The sequence below is a fragment of the Cnephaeus nilssonii genome (genome assembly GCF_951640355.1).
Source record: "Cnephaeus nilssonii genome assembly, chromosome: 9".
NCBI lineage: Eukaryota > Metazoa > Chordata > Mammalia > Chiroptera > Vespertilionidae > Cnephaeus > Cnephaeus nilssonii.
In genome coordinates this window covers 19,234,639-19,258,661 of record NC_137080.1, presented here as the reverse complement: position 1 = coordinate 19,258,661, position 24,023 = coordinate 19,234,639, and the positions used below count along the sequence as shown (strand labels likewise).

The 24,023-nt window shown below is 37.4% G+C and overlaps 1 protein-coding gene across 1 annotated transcript in view; it reads right to left on the bottom strand.

Moving 5' to 3' along the window:
* Nucleotides 1-24,023, bottom strand: part of LAMA2 (laminin subunit alpha 2) — a 485,095-nt gene that overhangs the window by 219,176 nt on the left and 241,896 nt on the right. The window contains exons 13-14 of the mRNA XM_079780407.1: nt 9,566-9,667; nt 7,842-8,053 (exon numbers count right to left, since the gene is read on the bottom strand). Of these exons, the coding sequence (XP_079636533.1) occupies nt 7,842-8,053; nt 9,566-9,667 (314 nt within the window). The remainder of the gene's footprint in view (nt 1-7,841; nt 8,054-9,565; nt 9,668-24,023) is intronic.

The following is a 24,023-nucleotide window of genomic DNA, read 5'->3' as shown; positions in this document are numbered from 1 at the left end:
TTGGCTACAGATGAACTCATCCAACACTATTTCTTAAATGCTTTCTTCTCCGGGAGTAGAGCTTAGACAACCTGGCAGTGATAAGCAATAAAAATCACTGTTTTACAGTGTTCAGGTTACATAGAGATTTTTAGAAAACCTCTAAATGGTCTTTTTTTTTAAAAAAAATAAACTTGAACATGAAGTGCCATTGGAAATCCTTTTTTTAAATTGAGGTGAAAATTCACATAACATAAAACTAACCACTTTAAAATGTTATTTAGTACATTCACAATGTTGTACAACCACCACATCTATCTAATTCCAAACATTTTTATTAGACAAAAAATAACCCACCTATTAAATAATCATTTTCTACGTCATTCTTCTCCCAACCCCTGGTAGGCGCAAATCTGCTTTCTGCCTCTATGGATTTACCTATTCTGGATATTTCATGCAAATCAAATCATACAATATATTACCTTTGTGTTTGGCTTCTCTCTGTTAGCATAATATTTTCAAGGGTCATCCATGTCTTAGTATGTATCAGTACTGTATTCTTTTTTATGGCTGAGTAATACTGTATTTTATGAATATACCACATTTTGATTACCTATTCATCAGTCAATGGATGTTTGGCTATCTCCATTTTTTGTCTATTGGCCATAGTACCCCTATAAACATTCATGTATGAGTAATTTATAAGTACCTTTTTTTAATTCTTTTGGGAATCCATGTAGGAGTGGAATTTCTGTATCTGGCAATTTTTCTTAATACAACATAAGCTTTGGAAGAGTTACTAAACTAAGGATAATTCTGCTTATGTTGACATGAGCATATGAACTACTCCTTGAGAACAGAGACCCTGTTATATAATCTATATACCTGGCCTGATCAGCTCAATATATGCTCAATGCACTTTTGTTGGATGGATGGATAGAGAGAACAATAGATAAATGGGAAATACATGGATACATGGATGAATGAATGGATGGATATGAAACTAAACCCAAAAACACATACATACATATATACATACAGTGGATAGATGAGTGGAATTTAGTTAAATTACTAATAATTAGTAGAATACTCTATAACAAATGATACACTAAAGCTTAGTATCCACATTTCAGATGAATAAAATAAGATAAGTTTAAGACACATTACTTGTTTGATCTAACAAAGAAAATAAATTGAAACATGTTAGAATTAAGACTTGAGGTCAAAGGCCAGAACTCATCTGAAAGTATTGTGGCACCTAGGTACCAGCAATTAATAGACTGTCATATGACAGACATATTTCTGATCACTTTAATTTCACAATGAGATGATTTCAGGATTACTATACTAGTTAATTGTCACATGAAAGACTATACTAAATAGCAGACTGGTCAACTGTATGCAGATATAGTCCCAGGATTTTCAATATAAAATCGATAATTAAAATGTAAGGAAAGTATTAGAAAGTTAGAAAGTAAAAAAAAAAAAGAGTAATTGAGTACTTTAAGAACAATTTAAAATATAACAAAACAAAACAAAAAATATTTTCAATGAACTGTCAAATTTCATTTGTCTTTGAACAACAGATGTTTCTCTCCTTAATCTATGTAACCATTTGAGCTATTAGAAATTTTATCACACAAACATCTTTCCCAGCAATACTCCACATTAGTATTCACTGAGCAATCCCAATGTTCATTAGGTTCTGCTATTTGTTAAATGGGATTTTAATGTGTTTAACAGTTTTAAGTGTTACTCATGAAGAAGGCTGCAGTTTGGGGTTTATTTTTCCCCCTTCTCCAATATGGTCATTTTCTTTTCTTAAAACCAGGCTGCATTCATTTAAATACATAACACTGGCAATAATAAATTACTGATATTTGGAGATGCATGAACTATTGAAGATTTGCCAACTAAGTCAAATGTTTTAGCTGGCTTTTTTCCCTTATTATTATGACTTGGATGTACAGATAAGCTGATGGAGGAAGAGAAAATGCATAATTACATAAGCTGAACTGCCCCTGTTTGCAGGTCTCCCACCCTGAATCCTTTCTCCACTTTTTTATATTGAATTCCATTTAATTCTATTTAAATAAATGTGATTTTAGGATAGCAACCATATATAATTTTTATTATTATTTTTTTTGCTTTTCAGGTGCTTTGTTCTATTTTGTTTTGTCAAAACAAGATGATGACTCATAACTCTTTTTAGCCTGTCTTGTAGAAGTTCCACAAGGTATTAAATTTGAGGAGCCTGATAATTTTCACTCTTTTCCTAAGATGGTAACAAAATCATTCAGTGGCCCAGTCAATGTCTGAGTGGGCCAACTAAGAAAGAGCAAAACATTTTCCCCAAATATTTTAAATCCCACATCAATTAAGATAAATGACAGACATAATTTTATACTGTTGCAGCCATTCATCAAAAATACATTAAATGGTGCTCAGCTGGTGTGGCTCAGTGGTTGAACACTGACCCATGCACTAAGAAGTCAATGGTTCAATTCCCGGTCAGGGCACATGCCCAGGTTGCAGGCTTGATTCCCAGTGGAGGTCATGCAGGAGGCAGCCAATTGATATTTCTCTCACATCGATATTTCTATCTCTCTCCCCCCTTCCTTCCTCTCTCTCTAAAATCAATAAAGACATTAAAATATATATTAAATATTAATATCAGAATTCATCTCTTCCTACTTTAGTTCTACCAGAGGGTACTGTGCAAACTTCTATTACACTGTTATATTATTGTAAATGTATGTCTGACTTTCATACTGGAATTTGCTTTCTTTGAATTCAGTGATCATTTATCCATCTCTGAATCCTCTTTGCTTAGCCTAGACCTATCACATCATAATAATCATTATGTACTGAGTGTCTGCTATCTTCTATGCATTATAACAGGGGCTTGATGGACATCTCACTTAAGTATCAATGAACCTAATGTAGTAATCATGTTTTTGTCCACATTTACAAGCGAAAAACCTGGGTCTCAGAGAGGTCAAGTGCCTTGTCCATATAATACAGTTAGCAAATGGTGCAGCACAAATTCAAACCCAAGTGCGACTCCAAAAGCGATGACCATCTTGTCACTTGCATTGCCTCTCAACATATGCTAAGTAGCTCGTTAGGTGTTTTGGATACATCATTTTCTTACTTAGCCTTCAATCTTGAAAGTTAAATATTGTTTCTGCTATTTTACAGAAGAGGGAACTGAGACTTAGAAAAATACACAGGGAAGGTGCTCAGTAAATGTTGGCAGACGGAATGAATCTAATATTTACAGAATAGATTTGAGAGGCAGCCAAAGATTATGGGGAGGAACCACATGTGGGTTTAAATCCTGGCTGAGCCTTTTACCAACAGCTTAGTACCTAGCAATTGCATAAATTGTTTAAGTCCTAGAGTCCTTATCAGTATAATTTCTTCAAATTATATAGATAATCACCTGCATCATTAATTTCAAAATTAAAAGGTATATTACTGATACTATTTCTATAATCACCAAGATTCCTTTGTTTATAAGGATTTTCTAGATTATTTATTATATAAATTCTGAGTGGTATTTCTGATACTAAAAAAGTCCCCCAAATTTACTCTAAAAGTCATGTGAAAACCTCTTCCCTTGAAAAGATTCTGCATTTTCTTTGAAGCAATAAAGATGCATGGGAGCATCACAATAAGGTTATGATGGCCTAGTTGTGCTCAAATTCTAAGTGGATTCACAGAAAGCAAAAGTTTACTCGTGCAAAATCCTCCACAGCCGATGACTGTTCAAGGCAGCTGACCTTTATGTGCTATCAAGATTTCAGGTTCTTTTCATCTTCTGGTAGATCAATATGATACAGACTCTCCGACTGGCAATTCAATGCTTTGTTTGGGGGTGGAGGTATAGGAGGTAATACATCATTTCAGATCACACTTCATTGGGCAAACCCAGTCATATGATCATATCTACCCTCAAAGGTTAGGGAAATAAAATATTCTAAAAGGAGGAGATTGAAAATTTGATGAGCGGTATTCATGTCTACTCTAAAGTGAAAGGCATAATATTTTTTTTTTGTAAAATTCTACACTGAATAGGTGCTAAGGAAAAGCTGAATGGGCTTCCTGCTTGAGTTAAATATCAAGGATGCTACTGAAAAGCTAAGGCTTGGAGAAAATAAGCAGTTAGGTTAAGTTTATTTCTATTACAACCTTGAAATAAGGATGAAAATTTTTCTAGTTTTATCTTCATCGTATAAAAGAGGACAATGAGAAAGAAATTGAATAATTTTATTGTATAGGCCTCTCAGAATTCTGAAAAAGAATGACAGCAAAACTGTCACAATTTTAGAAATATCAGTATGTGCTTTATTCTAGATATCTCCAAGTCTTAACAGTGTTTGGGAAAAATGCTATTCTTTGGAATAATGCAGGTCAGATAAAAATGCTTCAGATTTGTGGGCTGGTTGGCCATTAGCTCTGCTTTTGTGGCCCTCTAATTCCATTTTCATGGTGATCTTTTGAGGTTGGCAAACAATGGTCCTCCTCCTTATTTCACAGATGAGGGGACTGAAATCCAAAGAGGTCAAAGCTACATTTATGGCTAAAACTACGAAATAGCTGGGTTGAGAACAAAAGTCAAAATCCTGACCTGCACCCAATTCTCCTTTCACTACCAATGCCACCCACAGCACTCTCCCTTCTCCGCAGTTTCTCTTTTCTCAGTTTCAGTTTCCAAGGTTTTAATCACCCGAGGTCAATCACAGTCCGAAATATTAAGTGAAAAATTCCAGAAATTAACAATTCATACGTTTTAAATTGCACACTGACCTGAGTGGCATGATGAAATCTCACACCCTCTAGCTCTGTCCTCATAAATCATTCCTTTGTCCAGTATATCCATGCTGCATACATACACTACCCACCCTGAAGTCACAGAATAGTTGCTGTGGGTATCAGACTGACTGCAGAGTATGGCAGTGCTTGTGTTCAAGTAAGCCTTCCTTTTACTGAATAGTCCCAAAGCACAAGAGGAGTGAAACTGGCAGTTCAGGTGTGCCAAAGAGAAGCTGCAAAGTGCTTCCTTTAAGTGAAAAGGTGAGAGTTCTTGCCTAGGGGCAATGTGTTGTGCCAGAAAGTATTGAATCCTATGAAGACTTCAGCAAGGGATTCCCTGAAACAAGGGACACCAAGCCATGTACTGCAAGTAAGGGATGGTTACACAGACAGAAGGAATAGTTTTGAATTAAAACATACAAAAATTACTGGGGAAAGAGAGAGACTTCCTTCACATAACTTTTGTTACAGCATATTATAATTGTTCTATTATTATTAATCATTCTTGTTCATTTCTTACTGGGTCCAATTTATAAATGAAACTTTGTCATCGGTATGTATGTATAGGAAAAACATAGTACTGCATATATAAGGTTTGGTACTGTCTGTGGTTTCAGGCATCCATGGTAGGTCTTGAAATGTATCCTTGGTGGATAAGGGAGGACTATTGTAACCACATAATTGAAATGATCTAAGCCCATTTGCTGAGAGAACTACCAGAGAATTAAGTCCTCCTTAAATAATTTAAAACACCAATTTTTGTTGAGATCATTTCAATTTACTTGTGCTTGCACACAAACTGTATACCAAGTCGGAAGCCTACTGTGCAAGACAAGTGGAAATCAATTCAAGTAATGTTTCACAAATATGAATCAATCCACGAGTAGATCAGAGATTAATAAAGTATAACAAGCTTACTGACTCGGGATTCATGCTGACTTTCAGCTCACCTGACATGGGTAGGAGTTTCAAACCTGACATTGGCTTTTACTTCTTGAACCAGAAAGCTGCCACCTACTTGGATTAGCTCCTGTGTCAGTTCACATAGCCATGCTCTGTGAACATGTCGCTTGGGTTTGGGAACACTTCAAAAGACTTCACGTGAAATTGATGATTTTAAGACGGATAGACACTGAAATCATCTGACATAAATCAGGGGGAAACGCCTTTGGATTAATTAGTCTGAGAAGCAATGCTGACAAAAATAAATAAGCCCCCTAGTCAGCTTTTGTCAGATTGGTTATCATTCATTCTGAAAGCCAGAGGACTCATCTCTTTATACTGTTTAAACATTATAACAACCTCTTTTTACTAAATGGGGAAAAAACATAATTAATTCCTGAGTGCTGCTTCTCATCTTCATGGCATTTTAACCCAGCTCCTAGCAGAATTGCCTCTGCAAAAGAGGTACATTGTTTGGCAGTGGTTCTGTTTATGAATCTGCAGATCCCTCCTTTGGGAGGTGGTAATGATGATTACACTTAGTTGAAAGACAAACTAGGCAGCACACACAAATGACAGAGCTGGGGGAGCATCAGGGAAAAAAAAATCCCCTTGTCGATTAAATAGTAGTGGAGACATTGCTTTGATGATGGGTATGCCAAGTTGTCAGTTTGGGGTCCAATTTGGTAATTTAACTTAGTCTGATTTAAAAAGGTAGTTGCCATGATAGCTTGTTGTTTGTTATTAGAGTAGAAAAGGAGAAAGAACGGAGCTCCTTCAGACACAGGTGAAGTTTACATTTTGTCAGGCAAATGTCATTGTTTCGCAAACGGAAAGCATAGCAGCCTACAGTAAGTCAGACATGGGCACGTTTGGTTCACATCAGGGAGTTCTCTCTTTAAGGAAAACAAATGGAGAACAAAAAGGAACTAACTTTTGAAAGTGTGCTAGGCAATGAGCACTTTACATAATCATCACATAATTTTCACAACGACCCTGAAAGGTGGACACCACTATCTCCACTTTATACTTGAAGAAATCAAGTTTCCACAAGGACCAATCACTTGCCAAAGGTCACACATACAATCAGCAATCGAATTTATCGAATTCCTCGAATTCCTAGTCTGGTTGGCTCCATAGCGCTTCCTCTTTCCTTTATACCATGCAGCCTTTATAGTCTTATAGTGTTTTATAAAGAGACTTGGGGCTATTTAAATGAAGGTGCTGATAGTTCTTATTATAAACTATACTAGAGGCCTGATACATGAAATTTGTGTAAGAGTAGGCCTTCCTTCCGCTGACTCCCAACACTGGCTTCCCTCTGGCACCCGGGACCCAGGCTTCCCTCCGGCCCCTGGCAGGCACCCAGGACTAGGGCCTCCCTGGCAGCCCCGGCTTCGTCCGGAAGGATGTTTGGCCTAATTAGCATATTATGCTTTTATTATTATAGATACTGCCCTGGCTGGTGTTGCTAGGTGGTTACAGCATTGGCCTCCAAAACAAAGGGTCTTGGGTTGATTTCGGTCAAGGGCATGTACCTGGGTTGTGGGTTTGATCCCTGGCCCCGGTTATTAATTTTTTTCTCTCTCTCTCTTTCTCCCCCACTTCTCTCCCTTCCCTCTCTCTAAAAATCAATGGAAAAAAATACCTTTGAATGAGGATTAACAATAAATAAACAAACAAACAAATGAACTATATACTATTAAATCAGAAACTAGTTAATTAATAGAAGAAAATACTTTACAAACTAGTTTCTGAATATGGGTATCCTGAAATTACATCTATTTGGTGTCCCACTATCTGAGACATAAAGGAGACTTTAGTTTCCAGTATAGCACTTCTCAGTTTAGGGATCATTTTTATCACATGTTCTGGCAGAATTGCCAATGAATCACCAATACTAATAAAGGGCTAAGACAAATTTATTCTAGGTATTTAAATTTTCAGCTTTAATAGAAACACTTTTCAGAACACCTGTGCTCCATTATTATTTACTAATTAAAGACAAGGAACCCTAGACATCTTCAAAGGCACTCTTCTAATGGGCATGCTTGCCCCAAAGAAAATGTGCAAACACTGGGAGATGCAGTTCTTGAGTTTACCTGTAGATGGCATCCACCCCAAGGCTGTCTGTGATTTGTATGAGGATTCGCTTTAAATCCACAAGCACTGTCATAAACTCTTTTCTACTGACTGGAAAATTTGTGCCATGTATGGTAAATGAGTCTTCTTTGAGTGGCAGTACATAAATATAGTCTTCAGATGGTCGCAGTTCCACCTTATCTTGGGTTCTGCTGATTCTCAAGTCTTTTCCCTAAAGGGAAAAAGAAAGTATTAAAGAGTAAAACTGAAAAGTGAGCATAAAAGGGTACAAAGTGTCTGTATTTGATTTCTCCACTTTGAGGATTATCCTCAGTAGATTTTTAATTTCAGGTTGGCTTTCCCTGTCATTCAGCATATCTCTGGTATATATCAAAGGCAGAGAAGGCAATTTAAATAATAGCCCGAACCAGATGCATTGCAACATATAAGCGTCTTGGTTATGCATGACCTTGCTCCTCCCCCACCCCCAAATAGCTAAAACAATAAACACCTGGACACTCACACATGTATGTGATTACAAATCCTTTGCATTTATACCAGTGCACAAGAATTGTATATTTCAAATATATTATTTTATGGTGAATGTGGGTTGTGTATGAAAATAGGGAAGAAAACTTCAAATAGTGTATTAAGCTATTGTTTTCAAGGACTTTTCTACATTGAAAAAAAACAAATAAGAAAAACCCTGCATTCTCATATTCACAATAGGGTCATGGCATCAAAATAATAGGGAGTATAATGACTGAGCTATGACATTTAGATTATCCTTCTTATCTTAGTTCATTCATATTAATGACATATAATTTCTCACCATTTTACATTTATAGAACCCTTTTATCTCAAAGGTATTCCAAGGTATACTTCTAGTTTCATACACACACACACACACACACACACACACACACACACACACGATAAGAACAACAGAGCCCGGGGCTAAATCAACCTTGACCCATTCAGAATCATAAATGTGCATGCAAGTGTGTGCCTTTGACTATTTGTGAGTGTTGGAGGGAGGGGTATGTGAAAGGGCAGGAGAAGGCCTTCAAGATTCCAACATTTTAGAATTGCCTATGGCCCTCCAAACCCTGAAAGCAGCTTCTCCCATACCTTTCTTACCTAAAATAGGAATTTTGAAGTCCAAATTTAACAACACCTAAATAAACAAGTTTTCTTTTTCATTTGCTTCTGCCTCATATAAACAAAAAAATAAAATGGATTCTACTTGGAAGCAAGAGGAGATGGAAAATACACAACCATGTACATCAGCATTTGCCCAAACACGTTCATCATACTTATTTCCTTGGGAACATGGCCATTATGTTTTTAATTTAAATTGCAAGCCAAGTCTAAAGGTCTGCTTTATCCCTAGAACCCAATGAATATACTGTCTTCTAGATATGTCTCAGAGTTATACATAGGGCTGACATAGAAATAAATGTCCAAGACATAACATTTTTCTATCATAGTATATAAATTGATGTTAAAAGCAACCAAGTAAGGAATAACCTCAAATTAAATCTATAATAATAAAAGCATAATATGCTAATTAGACTGGACGTCCTTCAGGACATCCTTCTGGACAAAGCTGCAGCGGTGGGGGCCGAGGCAGAGGCGGCCGCCCTGGCAGGTAGGGGCTGAGCCCTTTGCACAAATTTCACGCATCAGGCCTCTAGTAAAAGCATAAAACAGTTGAACATGAATGACCCTTTCCATACTCTACCTCTAAGATAATCATAAACTGGAGTACGAGTGCTGTATCTTCTTCTTCTTCTTCAAGGTCATACGATACGGTAAATGTCAATTGTCCTCCAGCCGCTGTGAGCTATAAGAGAGATGTATAATCATTACAGGACAGGAGATGGGTTGTTATGTCATATTTTGCTTATCATTTTAAAATAATTTTATTGTTTTAGAGGGCAGGATTTGGAAGAAGCAGAAATCCCAAGAGTGCAGAGTAAGAATGACAGACATTTCTTTAGAAGTAACCTTTATACGAACCTTAGCAATCAAGGGCGAGCCTGACACAAATATCAATTCAGGTATTATTTTCCCCAGTATCGCAGGCTTGCAGAAATACGTTAGGTTCCAAGAAACCAAACACAGCCCCTCCTGTCAGCTTCCGAGTCTATAGCTTGAGCTTTACAATTTCCAAACAGAAAAGGATCTTTGTCAAAATGGGGAGATGTCTAGCCATCCCTGAGGGTCACTCACTTTCTGTGGGTCTAAATGCTTTCAACAAAGACATCACTCCGTTTGACAGGCACTTTACATAGACTATAAGCTAAGATGAGAAATTCTGCTGGTCAAAGAAAAATAAAAGAGTAGCATCAAATTTTATATTATTATAAAATTTCTTCAAAACTCCCAAAGTAAATACATTTTCCTGTGTAACATCAAATATGCTTAGTTTGAATGAATGCTATCCCTTTTCATAAAACTTCTTTTCTTCCAATATGCCTGCTAAGCCCCATACAGTGTGTGCTTGAGGTTTACCTCTCCTAACATTGACAGTAACCTTGGAAGCTCAAAAGTTTTCAACATTATAGATTTATGTCCCAATATTCTTCCCAAACTCAATTCCTAGCTCCTACTAGATATTTTATCAATTTAGAAAATTCTAAAGAGCTCAGTCCTCTTTGAAATATATAAAGTGTCCTTTTCTGCTGCCTTTCTAGACTCCTCGCATTGAGAAAACATCTGGCTGATTTTGAACAAGCATGCTATGTGGTATTGTGGATGCTTCTCTTAATAGAACCAAAAGCCTTTTACATAGATTCACCCCTCATTACTCACAATAATGCCAAGTGCTCCAGTCCAGGCAGATAGTTATTGTTTTATATGTGAGGAGGCATTAGAGGAAGGCTATTTCTCAGTGGCACTGGGGAATAAAAGTTTTCTGAATTTTAGTTCCTTACAGAGCTCCATGTAATGAGCTCTTAGAAGACATTGTAGAGCTTCAATTTAAAAGCCTTGCTTAATCAGCCACAGTGAGCTCTGTGTGAGTCCCTGCGGAACAACTTTGAGAGGAACCGGGTTCCTCCTCCTCCATCCAGTGCATCATGGGAAGGGTTTTGTGATCGGGCTCTGCCCTGAGAGGCCACAGGGAGCCAAGGCTGCAACGCTGGGTCTCTGCTTGTCAGCGTGGAGGACACAGCAGAATACAGATCACCAGCTTTGTTTTATGAATATCTTCATTTACAATGCTGGAGTGGAATTTTTTAAAAGGACTATAGCATTTGCATTGACTCTGTCACTCAAGCTCCAATGTTGATTCCTGTCCTTATAAATGATCTTGCTTTCCTATCATGTGGATCGATAATAATATAAAGCATGAACTAAGGGTAAGATTAATTCAATCTATTATCCTGAGGACTTAGAATAATAATAGTAATAAGAATTAAAAACTGCTTTTTCACTCATATTTCATGAAGCATTCCCCCCAACTCTTTTATGCATCTTTGATACTCATATTTTGGCATTATTGGAAGCAGTTTTTGTATCATCTAACAGTTTTCATGATTGAATTCATTCTTCTTCCACCTAAATTATGTGAAAAACAGACAGTTTTTTGAAAGATGCATACTATTCCCAGACTTTTTTTTCTCAAGCCACAAGTATGCATTTCTATATGAGAATCATTATCTTTTTAAACCACCTAGAGGTAAATATTTATGTTAACCTCTATATAACTACTTAGTCAAATATTTATTTAAGTAATTAAAAAAATAATTGCTTAAGATATCATCCTGCAATTTAGAGGTTGTATCCCTAGAAATAGTTACTTACTCTCTGTTAAATTCCTTTGCCTCTATTTTCCCTTTAACTCCATAATTTCTTCATAAGCAATAAAAGCAAGCATATTTTTGCTGTTGTTTCCAACTAATACATCTTCCCCAGTGAATATACACCATTGTATGAGATCCTTTGTAACAAGTCAGTTATAAGACAATACCTCTTTTCTGGGGGACAGTGATTTTTTGGGGTGGGGAGGGGGAGACAAACAACTTTGAGAATATTCAGAGTGTCAACTGTCCCTTTGTATAGCTCTGGATGAAGAATCCTCTGCCTCTTCTTTCCAAAGATCTCTGACTCCATCTCCCAAATGCCACCTTTGCTGGCCTCCATGTCCTTGCTTCCCGCTCTAGGTATTACCTGTGCTTATGTATTAGTTTCACTGTCAAACTCTGTGATATGGGGTATTACACTCATTTTCTTCATTCCTACCCATTCACCTTTTCTTATTTTATCTATTGCAACCTGTCTTTCACCCCTAGTACTCCATTAAAATACTCATTGAAAGGTAATTTATTAACTCTATCTAGCAACCACTAATGGGCCTTTTGTTCAGTTTTATTCTTAATCTTTATGTGACATGTTCTTAAGATTCCTGGCTCCTTTGTCTTCTACTGCATTAAACTATCCGGAGACTCCTTCCTCACCCTGATTATACCCCCATTTCATTTATAAATACATTTTTCTTTCTTATTCTATATTCATTGTACAGATGTTTCTAAGACTCTTGCTTCCTTTTAGTTATCTTTTCTTATTGACTTTTCCATTCCTCTCATCGATTAAACTATGTCTACACCTTGTTCCTCAATCTATGTGTTCCATCTTTTGCTGTGTCCCTATATTAGTTTGCTTATTCTTCCATAACAAGTACCAGAGACTGGTGGCTTAAATAATAGAAATCAGACATCAAGGTATCAGCAGGGTAGGTTTCTTTTGAGGCCTCTCACATTGGCCTAGAAATGGCCGTCTTGACCCTGTGTCCTCAAATGCTCTTCCTTTGAATTTGTCTGTGTTCTAATTTCCCCTTCTTATAAGGACACCAGAATGTTGAATTAGGACCCTCCTAATTACCTCATTTTAATTTAATTACCTCTTTAAAGAACTCTTCTCCAAATGCTGTCACATTCTGAAATTCTGGGGGTTAGGACTTCAAACATATAAATTTATGGATAGATACAATTCAGCCTTTAACAGTTCTATATTGAGTGATTGTTCAATAATGTCTCAAACACTCAGCGTACTCAAAGCTAATCTCATTATTTGGATCTTCCTAGGAAACAAACTTGATTATTTTCCCCAACTTCCATGATCTGATCAAGCCAATTGCTTTATTTCTCTATTTCAAATTGGAAACCATAGGTGCAATACAATATTATCTTCACTTTGTTATTTATATCAGATTACTTCCTCAATCCTATTCTCTTGAAATGCTTCTTATCGAACTTTCTATTTCCTTTGCCGCATCACATTTACTAGACCCCCATCAAGCTTTGGACTCAATTCTCTGACTTCAGTCTTCTTGTTGGGGAATGTTTTATTATTATTACTTCTGTTTTTATACTTCCCTGATGAAGAACATCCAGTAGTCTGGGATCTATAATACAATTCAACTTCCTGTGCAGTTTAAATACCCTTTATGATATATGCAGCCCCTTTGTTCACAAAGGCACTGTGGGATACTGTAAATGTTCAAAAGAAATACAGCAGAACTCTATATCTGTTAGACATCACACAAACAACTAGTCAAGTTAGTTCCTAATTTTAACATTAGATAATGCTATATTTCTTTTAAGAATGTTCTCAGAATTTTGAGCTGTTTTTGTGTATGGAATGATAATAAACTAATTATTTATTCCCATAGCATTCTGGTTATTCAATATGTTTTTATTTTTTCAGAGAGAAAGGAGAGAGAGAGAGAGAGAGAGAGAGAGAGAGAGAGAGAGAGAGAAACAACAATAATAGATAATCATTGATCGGCTGCCTCCTGCATGCCCCCCTACTGGGAATCGAGCTGGCAACCCAGGCATGTGCCCTTGACCGGAATCAAAATCAGGACCCTTCAGTCTGCAGGCTGGTGCTCTATCCACTGAGCCAAACCAGCTAGGGCTAGCATTTTGACTATTTAAATGCTATTCGTTGCCCAGCTGATGTCCCACTGGTCAGAAATTGAGGGGAAAAAATAGGTTTTCTAGTAATATTCCCAAAGTCTACTGAGGAGTCAGTGGCAACCATAACAGACAAGAGAGCTACATATGGGTAGAGCGCTGTATAAACCACCTTAGCCATTAACACTGAAGAAGTCTAATAATATGGCACATGACATTAGTGTATGTGCAGTACACATAACTTTAATTTTCCACAATTTTGGACTTTGTAGACTCAGTTTATTAATATTATCATTGAGACTTTCAAATTCACCCCTTTTGGGGACAATATTGATTACTGTAATTTTACAGAGCACTGCATGTACAGCCAATAGAACATTTCATTTTCTCCTGCTATTTTGAAACTAAACTATCATCATTCTATTGGCTAGAGAAATATGGTCTTCCCCAAGTAAAAGTAAGTGGAATTCCAGGTCCCTTTAAGGCAATCCTTACATTTACTTAATAGATTAGACTATATTTACCAGAGATGAAAGTTGTATTCCTTTTCAATACAAAGAGAAAGTGCATTAAATAAGAATAGTTCATTCTAAAGGGTCCCCAAAGACCCAGCCTTTTACGTTTCTCCTTACATCAAGCAAAATTCTTTTCAGAGGGATTCATATATCAAATTGAGAAGACACTGCAGGGAAAGTAGCAGCACCCATTCATTCCTGGAGATGGTTCAGAGCTAAGCCATTCACTATCCCGATCCTCAATTTACTCCATTAAGAAAAGAGCAATACAAGTAGCTGTTTCCCATGAGTACCTGTTTAATTCTACCTTCAGGGGAAAGAAACAGCTTGTTTGCACGTAATATTATAGTTACTCTGCAATATATCACCTAATGTCACACGTAATAATGTAGTGTGCATGTGGCATATTGCATTAAAGATTCAATGAGGCAGAAAAGTTGTCCCTCATGATTGGAAAAGACAAAAGGTAATTCATAAAACCAAGCTTTATAAAAGTACTTAGAATTAGGCTACTTGTGCTCTAGCCTCTCTCTTCTTTTCCTCCCAATCTCAAGAATCATGAATTGAAGGGAAAGGATGAGTGATCTATGGAGGACAATATATCTTGGGGGGAAATCTTTTTATAAAAAAAAAGCCTGGAATATTTGGTTCTCTGATGTCAGGACATCATCACTCTTACTGCACTAAAACCTAATATTTGCTTTTGCTTACCAGAGTAAATATTTCAGGGGGAATATACTAAAATCAAGTGAGAAAAAGGCTACGTAATATTGAGACAGATAAATAAAACATATCTGTCAATTTCAATTTAGCATCACAAACAGAGCAAGTGATTCCCTTCTTTAGACTCCAAACCCCTGGAGCCTTAAACTCTGAAAAGATGCTCCTCCCACGTAAGTGTTTATTAATGCATCTATTCATGGTGCTCTCTTTTAACATAGAAACAGCATTCCATTTCAGATCATGCTTTTCTATACATTTATAACACTGAAATAAGAGCACGTTTCTCTTCTTTCAAAGCTTGATAACTATTTGAATAGAATAGATGCAAGGAGATGTTGAATTAGTGAATAGGCAGAATTTACATGAGAGGTCTTAAAGTTCTATCACTTTTAATGCATAGAAAATGGACTGGGAGTTATATGTGTCAAACAGACAATGCATTCTAGAATGTTGATTTGGAAGGTGAGAGATTCCTTTATATGGTACAGGGATACAAAGAAAATTTTGAAGAATGCAACTGCTTGCCTGCCTTCATTTCTCCCTTTCTTCTGTTCTTCCTCTCTGCCTGTTTTTCCTGCTTTCTTTCCTTCCTTTTACTCACCTTTTTTCTTCTTCCTCTATTTTCTCTTCTTCCTCCTCCACCTTTTCCTCCTCCTACTTTTCTTTTTGGGATTCTAAGTAGAGTTTTGACAGTATTTACTTCGCAATAACAACAATGTCCTTTTCACACATGCAACTATTAGAACTAAGTTGAGGAAAGGGCTATCTTCGGGATTTTTTCCCTTTTAGATTTGGCCACTTCTAATCTGACATGATTATATTGCATTCTTTTGCATTTTGTATCATCTGAATTTCATTAGTATCCAAAGTAGTGATGAAAAGTATGAATGTGACAGGGCCAAGGCCAGAGTTTTGGGGCAGCCAGTCTTTCAGTGTAACGCTAACTGACCAGTGTCCTTGCAGCCTGGTCCTCCTGCTTATGAAATTTCTCAACTTTATTTATTCTTCCTAACTTTCACCATGACTTTTCAAATCCTCACAACCGACCTTCTAGCCAATATTTATATATAATGATTCTTACTGGAAGTGCCAAGAGATATCCTTTACAGTGTTTTGATTGGCAGAACGAAAACAAAAGTCATTGTGAGAGACAGACATATCTAGGGGAATTGAGAAGTCAACATAGTTACCTAGATACATTTTTGTTTAAATCAATTATTTATTCTCTTGAATCACACCAACCTAAAACTTCAGCATAAGTTTCTATCTCCAATTATACTCTCCCTATGGTCAGTTATGGTTCAAAGCAAATGGAATTACAAGGGTTTGATCAGATAAGAATGTTTCTGGTTGCAACAGAAAATCAGATAATGAGAACTTCTCACAAATAAGTGGTCCAGAGCTAGACAGATCAAATTTTAAGATATAACAAAAGAATTATTTTTTTTCCTATTTCATGTATTTTTTTTTACAAACACTTAGATCCTTTTGGGGCACTTAAATATATAAGCACCCCATGAATAGATTTGCTAAAAAGAAGAGGATAAAGTGCTTAAAAGTACATCCCATACAATAAATTAGTATTTAGTGTTTTGTTGTAGGTGTTCTGACTTAGAGAACTGTGTGCTACTCTGTGACTTGCATGATCAAGTATTGAGTTGGAATAGTACAGTTGCACTCAGCCAGAGTGACTCAGTAGTTGAGTGTTGACCTATGAACCAGGAGGTCATGTTTCAATTCCTGGTCAGGACACATGGCTGGTTGCAGGCTCAATCCCCAGTAGGGGGCATACAGGAGGCCGCTGATCAATGATTCTCTCTCATCATTGATTCTATTTCTCCCTCCCTCTCCCTTCCTCTCTCTGAAATCAATTAAAAATAACATTAAAAAAACAACACATAAACAAACACAGTACAATCTCAACAGATGTGAGTAAATGGTAGCAGCCAAATTCTCAGAACTGCTATTTGTTATCAAGCCCAGACTCAAAAACAGGGTCTTTGCAACAGCTGTTTCTTTTCTGTTTATTAACTTATGTTTAGATAGAACATTCCATTACTACATTTGCTGAGGGTTGTATTGATTTATGTGCAAATATTCAGCACAAATAACACATGTATACTTAATTAAACAATGATCTAATCAAATCATAAATTATGATTTTATATATACATATGTTTCTTATCGACCAGAGCTTAAAATTTTTTAAGTTCTCTGCCAAAACTAAAAGAAAACTGCATGCTCATGATATGTCATATTGATGATTAAAATAACAGGACACATTTTAATCCAAGTTCCATTAAGTTAAAGAGAAACAGACTTAACTATTTTCTCATTAATGACAAATGAATAAAAACAAAATATATTATTCTTGTGGGAAATTTATGAGGACACTGTAAAAAGAGATACCAGCATTGTTATTTTCTATTTGAATGAGAATTTTAACTAACCTTTCTCTTACTGCTTAATTATTTTGCCTTAGAAAGATATTCATTACTTGGGGTAGAATGCAGCTAGTGTCTAGCCTTTCCTTCTCTTACTGCAAAAAGTATGAAAAAGAGTGTGAAAAGCAGAGTTCTCTTCTTGCCCGGAGGCAATTCTCAATGTTTATACCCTTAAGGACACTGAATATGATTGGAAGAGCTGTATGTTTAAATGAGTCAGTTAATTTCAGGTTTCATTATTTAAATAAAGGTAATTTTGAAATAGCAGTCAACTATTTTCCACAAAAGCAGTGGCCAGAACACCAATCTTGGAATACTATTTTGATTTGATGCTAAATGGTCCTGCCACTATTCCTTTTTCTCTCTCCTCTCATTCATGAACTCTGCAGGTGATTCTTTATTACAGCAGCAGAAGCTGGTTGTGCATTTCAGAAGAAAAAAATTCCCAAACGTACAATAGAAACTAAGTCTCACCCCAGAAGAGAATCAACAGGCCAATTAATTTTTTCATAATGAACAGATAAAGAGTTGCTCTGACATGTCTATTAATAAAGGAATCACATATAAAACCCACCACAAAAGATCAAGCTCATACCTGAAGACTTTCTAGACCTGAATTTGGACTGTTTCTGCCTTTAAATGATTTATGTTTTTCAGAGTCTGAGTTAATTTTCACTAAAATGAGCTGAATTGCACTGAGGATGAAATGAGAAAATACACATAAAATTTCTCACCTAGTACCTAACTCATAGGATATCTATAATAATAAAAGCATAATATATACAAATGGACTGAATGACCGAGCAGCAGAACAACCATCCGGATGACCTTCCAGACAAAGCTGGGGCTGCAAAGGCCTACTCTTGCACGAATTTCATGCATCAGGCCTCTAGTATTCAATAAATGTAGTAAGTTATGCTGTTTTAATAAGGGTCATTTGCTAAATTAAAAAATACCATACATGCTTCACACAAAACAAATCATAATGATATTTACTTCAAAATTCTAAATGCAGTTTAAAGTCTTAAGAGTTTCTGGAAGAGATCACAGTGGTGGCAAAATTCATATCTTATTCATGTTTTAATGCTTCCCTGCAGTACTTTGCACAAGCATCTTACAAATAGTACATGCTGCATAAATATCTGCTGAGTGTTAATCAAATTCAACACTATATATTATTTCAATAAATTATAGATGGAGAAGACATAAAAACCTGGGGCAAATTTGTCCCACCCCTATGAAATACTTTGTGGTTTTATTAAAATGGGTCTTGATTGGCTTTCTCTATTCTTTCCTTAAAAACAGCCCAAAGGAGGTATGTCTAGTTGAGCTCTTCGGTTATTTGAATTTACTACAGGAAATTATTGTACTGCTGACTGGCAAATCACAAATGTGTTAGTTTGAAATTAAGAAACCTTTAGCATTTGGGAATTTAGATCTGCAATTAAAAGATAAACTCAATCTGTAAGGCATTTAGACATTTGTACACATAAAGCAACTATATGTCATTACTTTTCGCCAGTTTCTATATGCTGGAACAGTGGTCGGCAAACTGCGGCTCGCAAGCCACATGCGGCTCTTTGGCCCCTTGAGTGTGGCTCTTCCACAAAATATCATGGCCTGGGCGAGTCTATTTAGAAGAAGTGGCGTTAGAAGAAGTTTAAGTTTAAAAAATTTGGCTCTCAAAAGAAATTTCCATCGTTGTACTGTTGATATTTGGCTCTGTTGACTAATGAGTTTGCCGACCACTGTGCTAGAATAATAGTATTAATTCCAGCACCACTAATACATATTTTATGACATAAGTACATTTTCAATATGTTCTATTGGCAAATGACATACTCTCTATATTAAGAAGACACGTAGCACACAGATGAAAGAAAACAATGGTCCCATTGCAATCAGAGCATGACACTACCAGAGAGTAGTTGACAAAATAGAGTTCATCCATAGAGATGTGGCCAGATTGTTGATGGCTGTAAAAGCTGAGCAAGAGGTTTGGAAAGATCATGGAAATATTTAACTTTAAAAAGAGAAGACTTAGGGAAAACATGACTGTTTTCTTCAAATGTTTGAAAGCCTATCTATACATATAAAAGCCTAAGAGACCATTACAAACGGTTGACCGAACGACAGGTAGACTAAACAACTGATCGACTGGTCACTAAGACACGCACTGACCACCAGGGAGCAGATGCTCAATGCAGGAGCTGCCCCCTGGTGGTCAGTGTGCTCTCACAGTGGGAGCGCTGCTCAGCTGACCAATGGGCACCAGATGTGAGGCTCAGGCTGGCAAGCGCAGCTGCGATGGCGGGAGCCTTTCCCACCTCTGCGGCAGAACTACCAAGTGGTGGCAGGCGCAGTGGGGCTGGGATGAGTGGGAGCGGTGCGGCGTGGGCTCCTGAGTTGAGCGTCTGTCCCCTAGTGGTCATAGCAACTGGTCGACCCGTCATTTGGTCGTTAGGTCACTTAGGCTTTTATATATATGGATGTTGATAATGGAATGAACTATCTCATAGATGCCCTATATCCCTGAACATATATGACTAGAGGTCCATCTGTCTGAGTTGATGGAGAAGGAAGTTCTACATCTGCTGGGAGGATGGACTAGATCAGATATCACTGGGCAATTCCAATTCCATAATTCTAAACTTTGCAGTTAATTTAGTAATAGTAGGTTAATTAAATATCAGGGTAACTCTTTGCAATGTCTACTGTAGAGTACCAGAATAGTAATTAGCCTTATACACACCTGCTCCCTGGTCTGTGATGTTAGAGATAAAGCATTTAGGACAGAACAACACAGTAATTAAGAGAAAACTACATGTATAGACAAATTTAGAGAAACAGAATGGCAAAGTGGGAAAGAGTATAATTTCTAGAGCTAGATTCCTGGGAGGAAATAGCTCTGCCCTTATTAGCTTTAAGTAGAGTAAATTACTGAATTTCTTTTTGTCTCAAGACTTCATCTGGAAAATGGAGATAATACAGCAGTAAATACTGCATTGGGTTCTTATGAGAATTCAATGGAATAATCTAGAATAGTGTTTGACACTTGATAAATATAAAATAAAGGTTAGCTGCTATCATTAGACTTGTTATTGTTTCCATTGTATAAAACAATCTCCAAAAATTTGTAAACACCCAGAGCAAGGTTCTCTGACCACCATATCATTGCAACACGTCACTATATTCTGGATTTTTAAAGCTTGAAAACAAAAATATCTACCACTTGTTAAAGTAAGATGTAGATAATAGAAAAAATATAATAGGTCTCAGAAATTAAGGGGATCCAAGTACTGAGCCATATATAATCAAGCTAACATTTGCATGAAACTTGAGACCTTCAATAGCACTTTTCTGCATCATTTTATATAACTTAAAAAAATGTGTAGTGCAGGTTTATTGTTATTTATTACCATATTGTACAGATGAAGAAATTTAGGTTTTTCTTCCTCTCCAGGTTGTGATGTCACCTGCAGTTCAGGAAGCTGCAGTTCAAACCCAGAGAGATTCACGCCCAGGTGCTGAACAAAGTGCTGGCCTGCCTGGGGGTGGCCAGCCCGTGGCACTTCATGGACACGCAGGGCTGGAGGAGGAGGCTCTGAGCTCCGGGCCCGGGCCTGCCTGCTGCTATTTCCATTCTTCAGGAAGAAACACATTATAGAACTGAAGGGATAAGCAGTCAGTCCTAAAGTGTACTTCATGAAGCAGACCACTGGGAACTCCTGCGGTAACATCAGACTTATACACGCAGTGGCCAATATTTGTGATTTGAGTGCTGAAAAAATGACCCTGGGAAGCAATCAGAAAAAAGAATGCTTTAAAATATATATTTAGAGAGACCTAGTAAGTAAAACTAGGCTAGCCATCTAACATAATGTATAATCTAGGGGAGTTGTTATAAGTCTTAGATATAGTAGATTTGTGTATTGGTAACTTTTCTCACACACGGCTGCCGTTTTCTTACTCTAACATGTTACAGTTTCCCAATAGATGAAAGTGAAGCACCTTGAGGAAGGGGCATCCTATAAAATAAAAGCCTAATATGCAAATCGACCGAACAGCAGAACGACTGGTGGAACGACAGGTTGCTATGATGTGCACTGACCACCAGGCGGCAGAAGCTCAATGCAGGAGCTGCCCCCCGCCCATAGGCCCCAGGACAGCCAAGGTGGGTGCCAGTGGGGGCCCCCCAATCACCCTGCCGGTCACCCCGCAGATCAACCCTGATCGCTGGCCAGGCCTAGGGACCCTACCCATGCACGAATTTTGTACATTGGGCCTCTAATCCTATATAATAAAAGCCTAATATGCTAAGTGTCCGGTCATCTGTTCAACCAATCAAAGTGTAATATGCTAATGATATGCTAAGGCCGCTCAACCGCTTGCTGTGACGTTCACTGACCACCAGGGGGAAGACACTCCGACCAGTAAGTTAGCTTATTGCTGGGGTCCGGCTGATCGGGACTGAGCGAGCTGGCTGGACACTCCCTGAAGCCCTCCCGTGGTCCATCCCTGGCTGGCCAACCTCCCGCGTCCTTCCCCGGCCCCGATCATGCACTGGTGGGGTCCCTTGGCCTGGCCTGTGCCCTCTCACAATCTGGGACCCCTTGAGGGATGTTGAAGAGCCGGTTTTGGCCCAATGCTGCAGGCCAGGCCAAGGGACCCCACTTGTGCACAAATTCAAGCACCAGGCCTCTAGTTTATATATAAATAAAGAGAGAGGGTAGTTTCTGGAAGAGTGATGCAGAGAAAATACAAAGAAAAGGGAATCAGGAGACTGAGTGTTAGCCAGCCCTGCTCATACTAGACATGTGATTTTACAAATGTTTCTCTTTTAAGAACAAAATCAAAACCAAGTGTAGAGTATGGAAGTGGGAGCTGACATGATGGCTCCATTTGCACATTTCATACAAATATGACTGTGAACTAATATAAACCTCAGTGAGCTTTAAAAGCATCATCTCCACTGTAAACATTTCAATGATTTTCCTGCTTATTTTATTGTTATTTTGAGATATAAAGCTATATTTATTAACACATTTTGAAAACTATGCATATGTACATATTAATTGTTTGATATTTTTAGTTCTAAGATTCCCTCTGCTGGGGTTCTTGTCCCAGCATTAAGAAGGGTTCAGCAATCTGGAGAAAGGCTGTGCATAGATTAAGTAGGAGTCCAAAGACAAAAGATAATTTTGAAAGGCATTGGGGGTCAGAGAGCTTCAGCTAAAGGAGCTAAAGATCCAAATTCTTTGTTCTTCTTAGTTGTTCCCCTGTCTCAGGACCCCTGCTTTTTATTAACACAATTTGTCCTAATGCAAGGTAGAGATAATACACTTCAAAGGGTAGGGTTTACAGAAGCATTGTCATATTGAGGAATAGCCTACAGCTGTTCAGGTGTTTGGCCAACAGGAGGTAATAACATATAGATTAAGATGCCCTGAGCTGTCTGGCAGCAAACAATCATCCTATTCAAGTGTGGGGGTAGTGCCCTTTACCACTCCAACAGGTAATTACATATGTGACTCAGCCCTTGTTGAGCCCCCAAGTTTCATCAACCTTTTGATAAAACTTGTAATTATGACTGGAATTGGCTTCCGGCACCCTCAGTTAAATTGCAATAGAAATGTGAAAGCTATCAGAATATAAAACTTAAATTAAGTACTCAAGATTTCTTGCCCTAGCTGGTTTGGCTCAGTTGATGGAGCATCGGCCCATGGACTAAAGGGTCCTGGTTAAATTCTGGTTGAGGGCATGTACCTCGGTTGCAGGCTCAGTCACAGCCCCCGGTCAAGGTGCATGCAAGAGGCAACCAATTGGTATGTCTCTCTCACATCAATGCTTCCCTCTCTCTTTTTCCTTCTCTCTTTCTTTCTTCTACTCTCTAAAAATCAATTGAAAAGTATCATTGGGTGAAGATTAAAAAAAAAAAAAAGATCTGTTGTTTCACAGGGGGAAGTCTTCGAAATGCAGAAATTATTGCATTTCAGTAAATACATCACACAGTGTTTTAGATATGTCTTCACTTCATTTATTTTATCTTTAATAGGTAAATCTTAGACAAAATAGCCTCACCAGAATCTACAAATTTCATCAAGTATATATTAGAAGTAGGTCAGAATACAGCGTCCCTAGCTCAACAAACAAATAAACACAAAACCAGAAGTAAAAACAAAACAAAACAAAAACTATAGTCAAAGTTTCAAAATAAAACTGAACATTTTTTTATAAACTATAAGAGTAAGTATTTTATTTTTCTACTAAGTTCCCCAATTCCCCAAAACCACAGGCACCCTTTCATAAGAAAGGGAGTACAAACAGTATTCTTTACTGTTTTCTAAGAAAACAGAGTTCCTGCCATACAAAGGCGGACTGACCCTCAGGACACTCCAAAGTTCCTGCTAAGAGTTCAAAGTGGTACATAAAAGCGTCCTATCAACCACAACATGAAACACACACATTCTCACACTCTCATGGGGGAGCAATATTTATGTAGCTTTGGAGACTTATTTTCTTTTTAAAAAAATATTTTTATTGACTTCAGAGAGATAGGGAGAGGGAGAGAGAGAAACATCAATGATGAGAGAGAACCA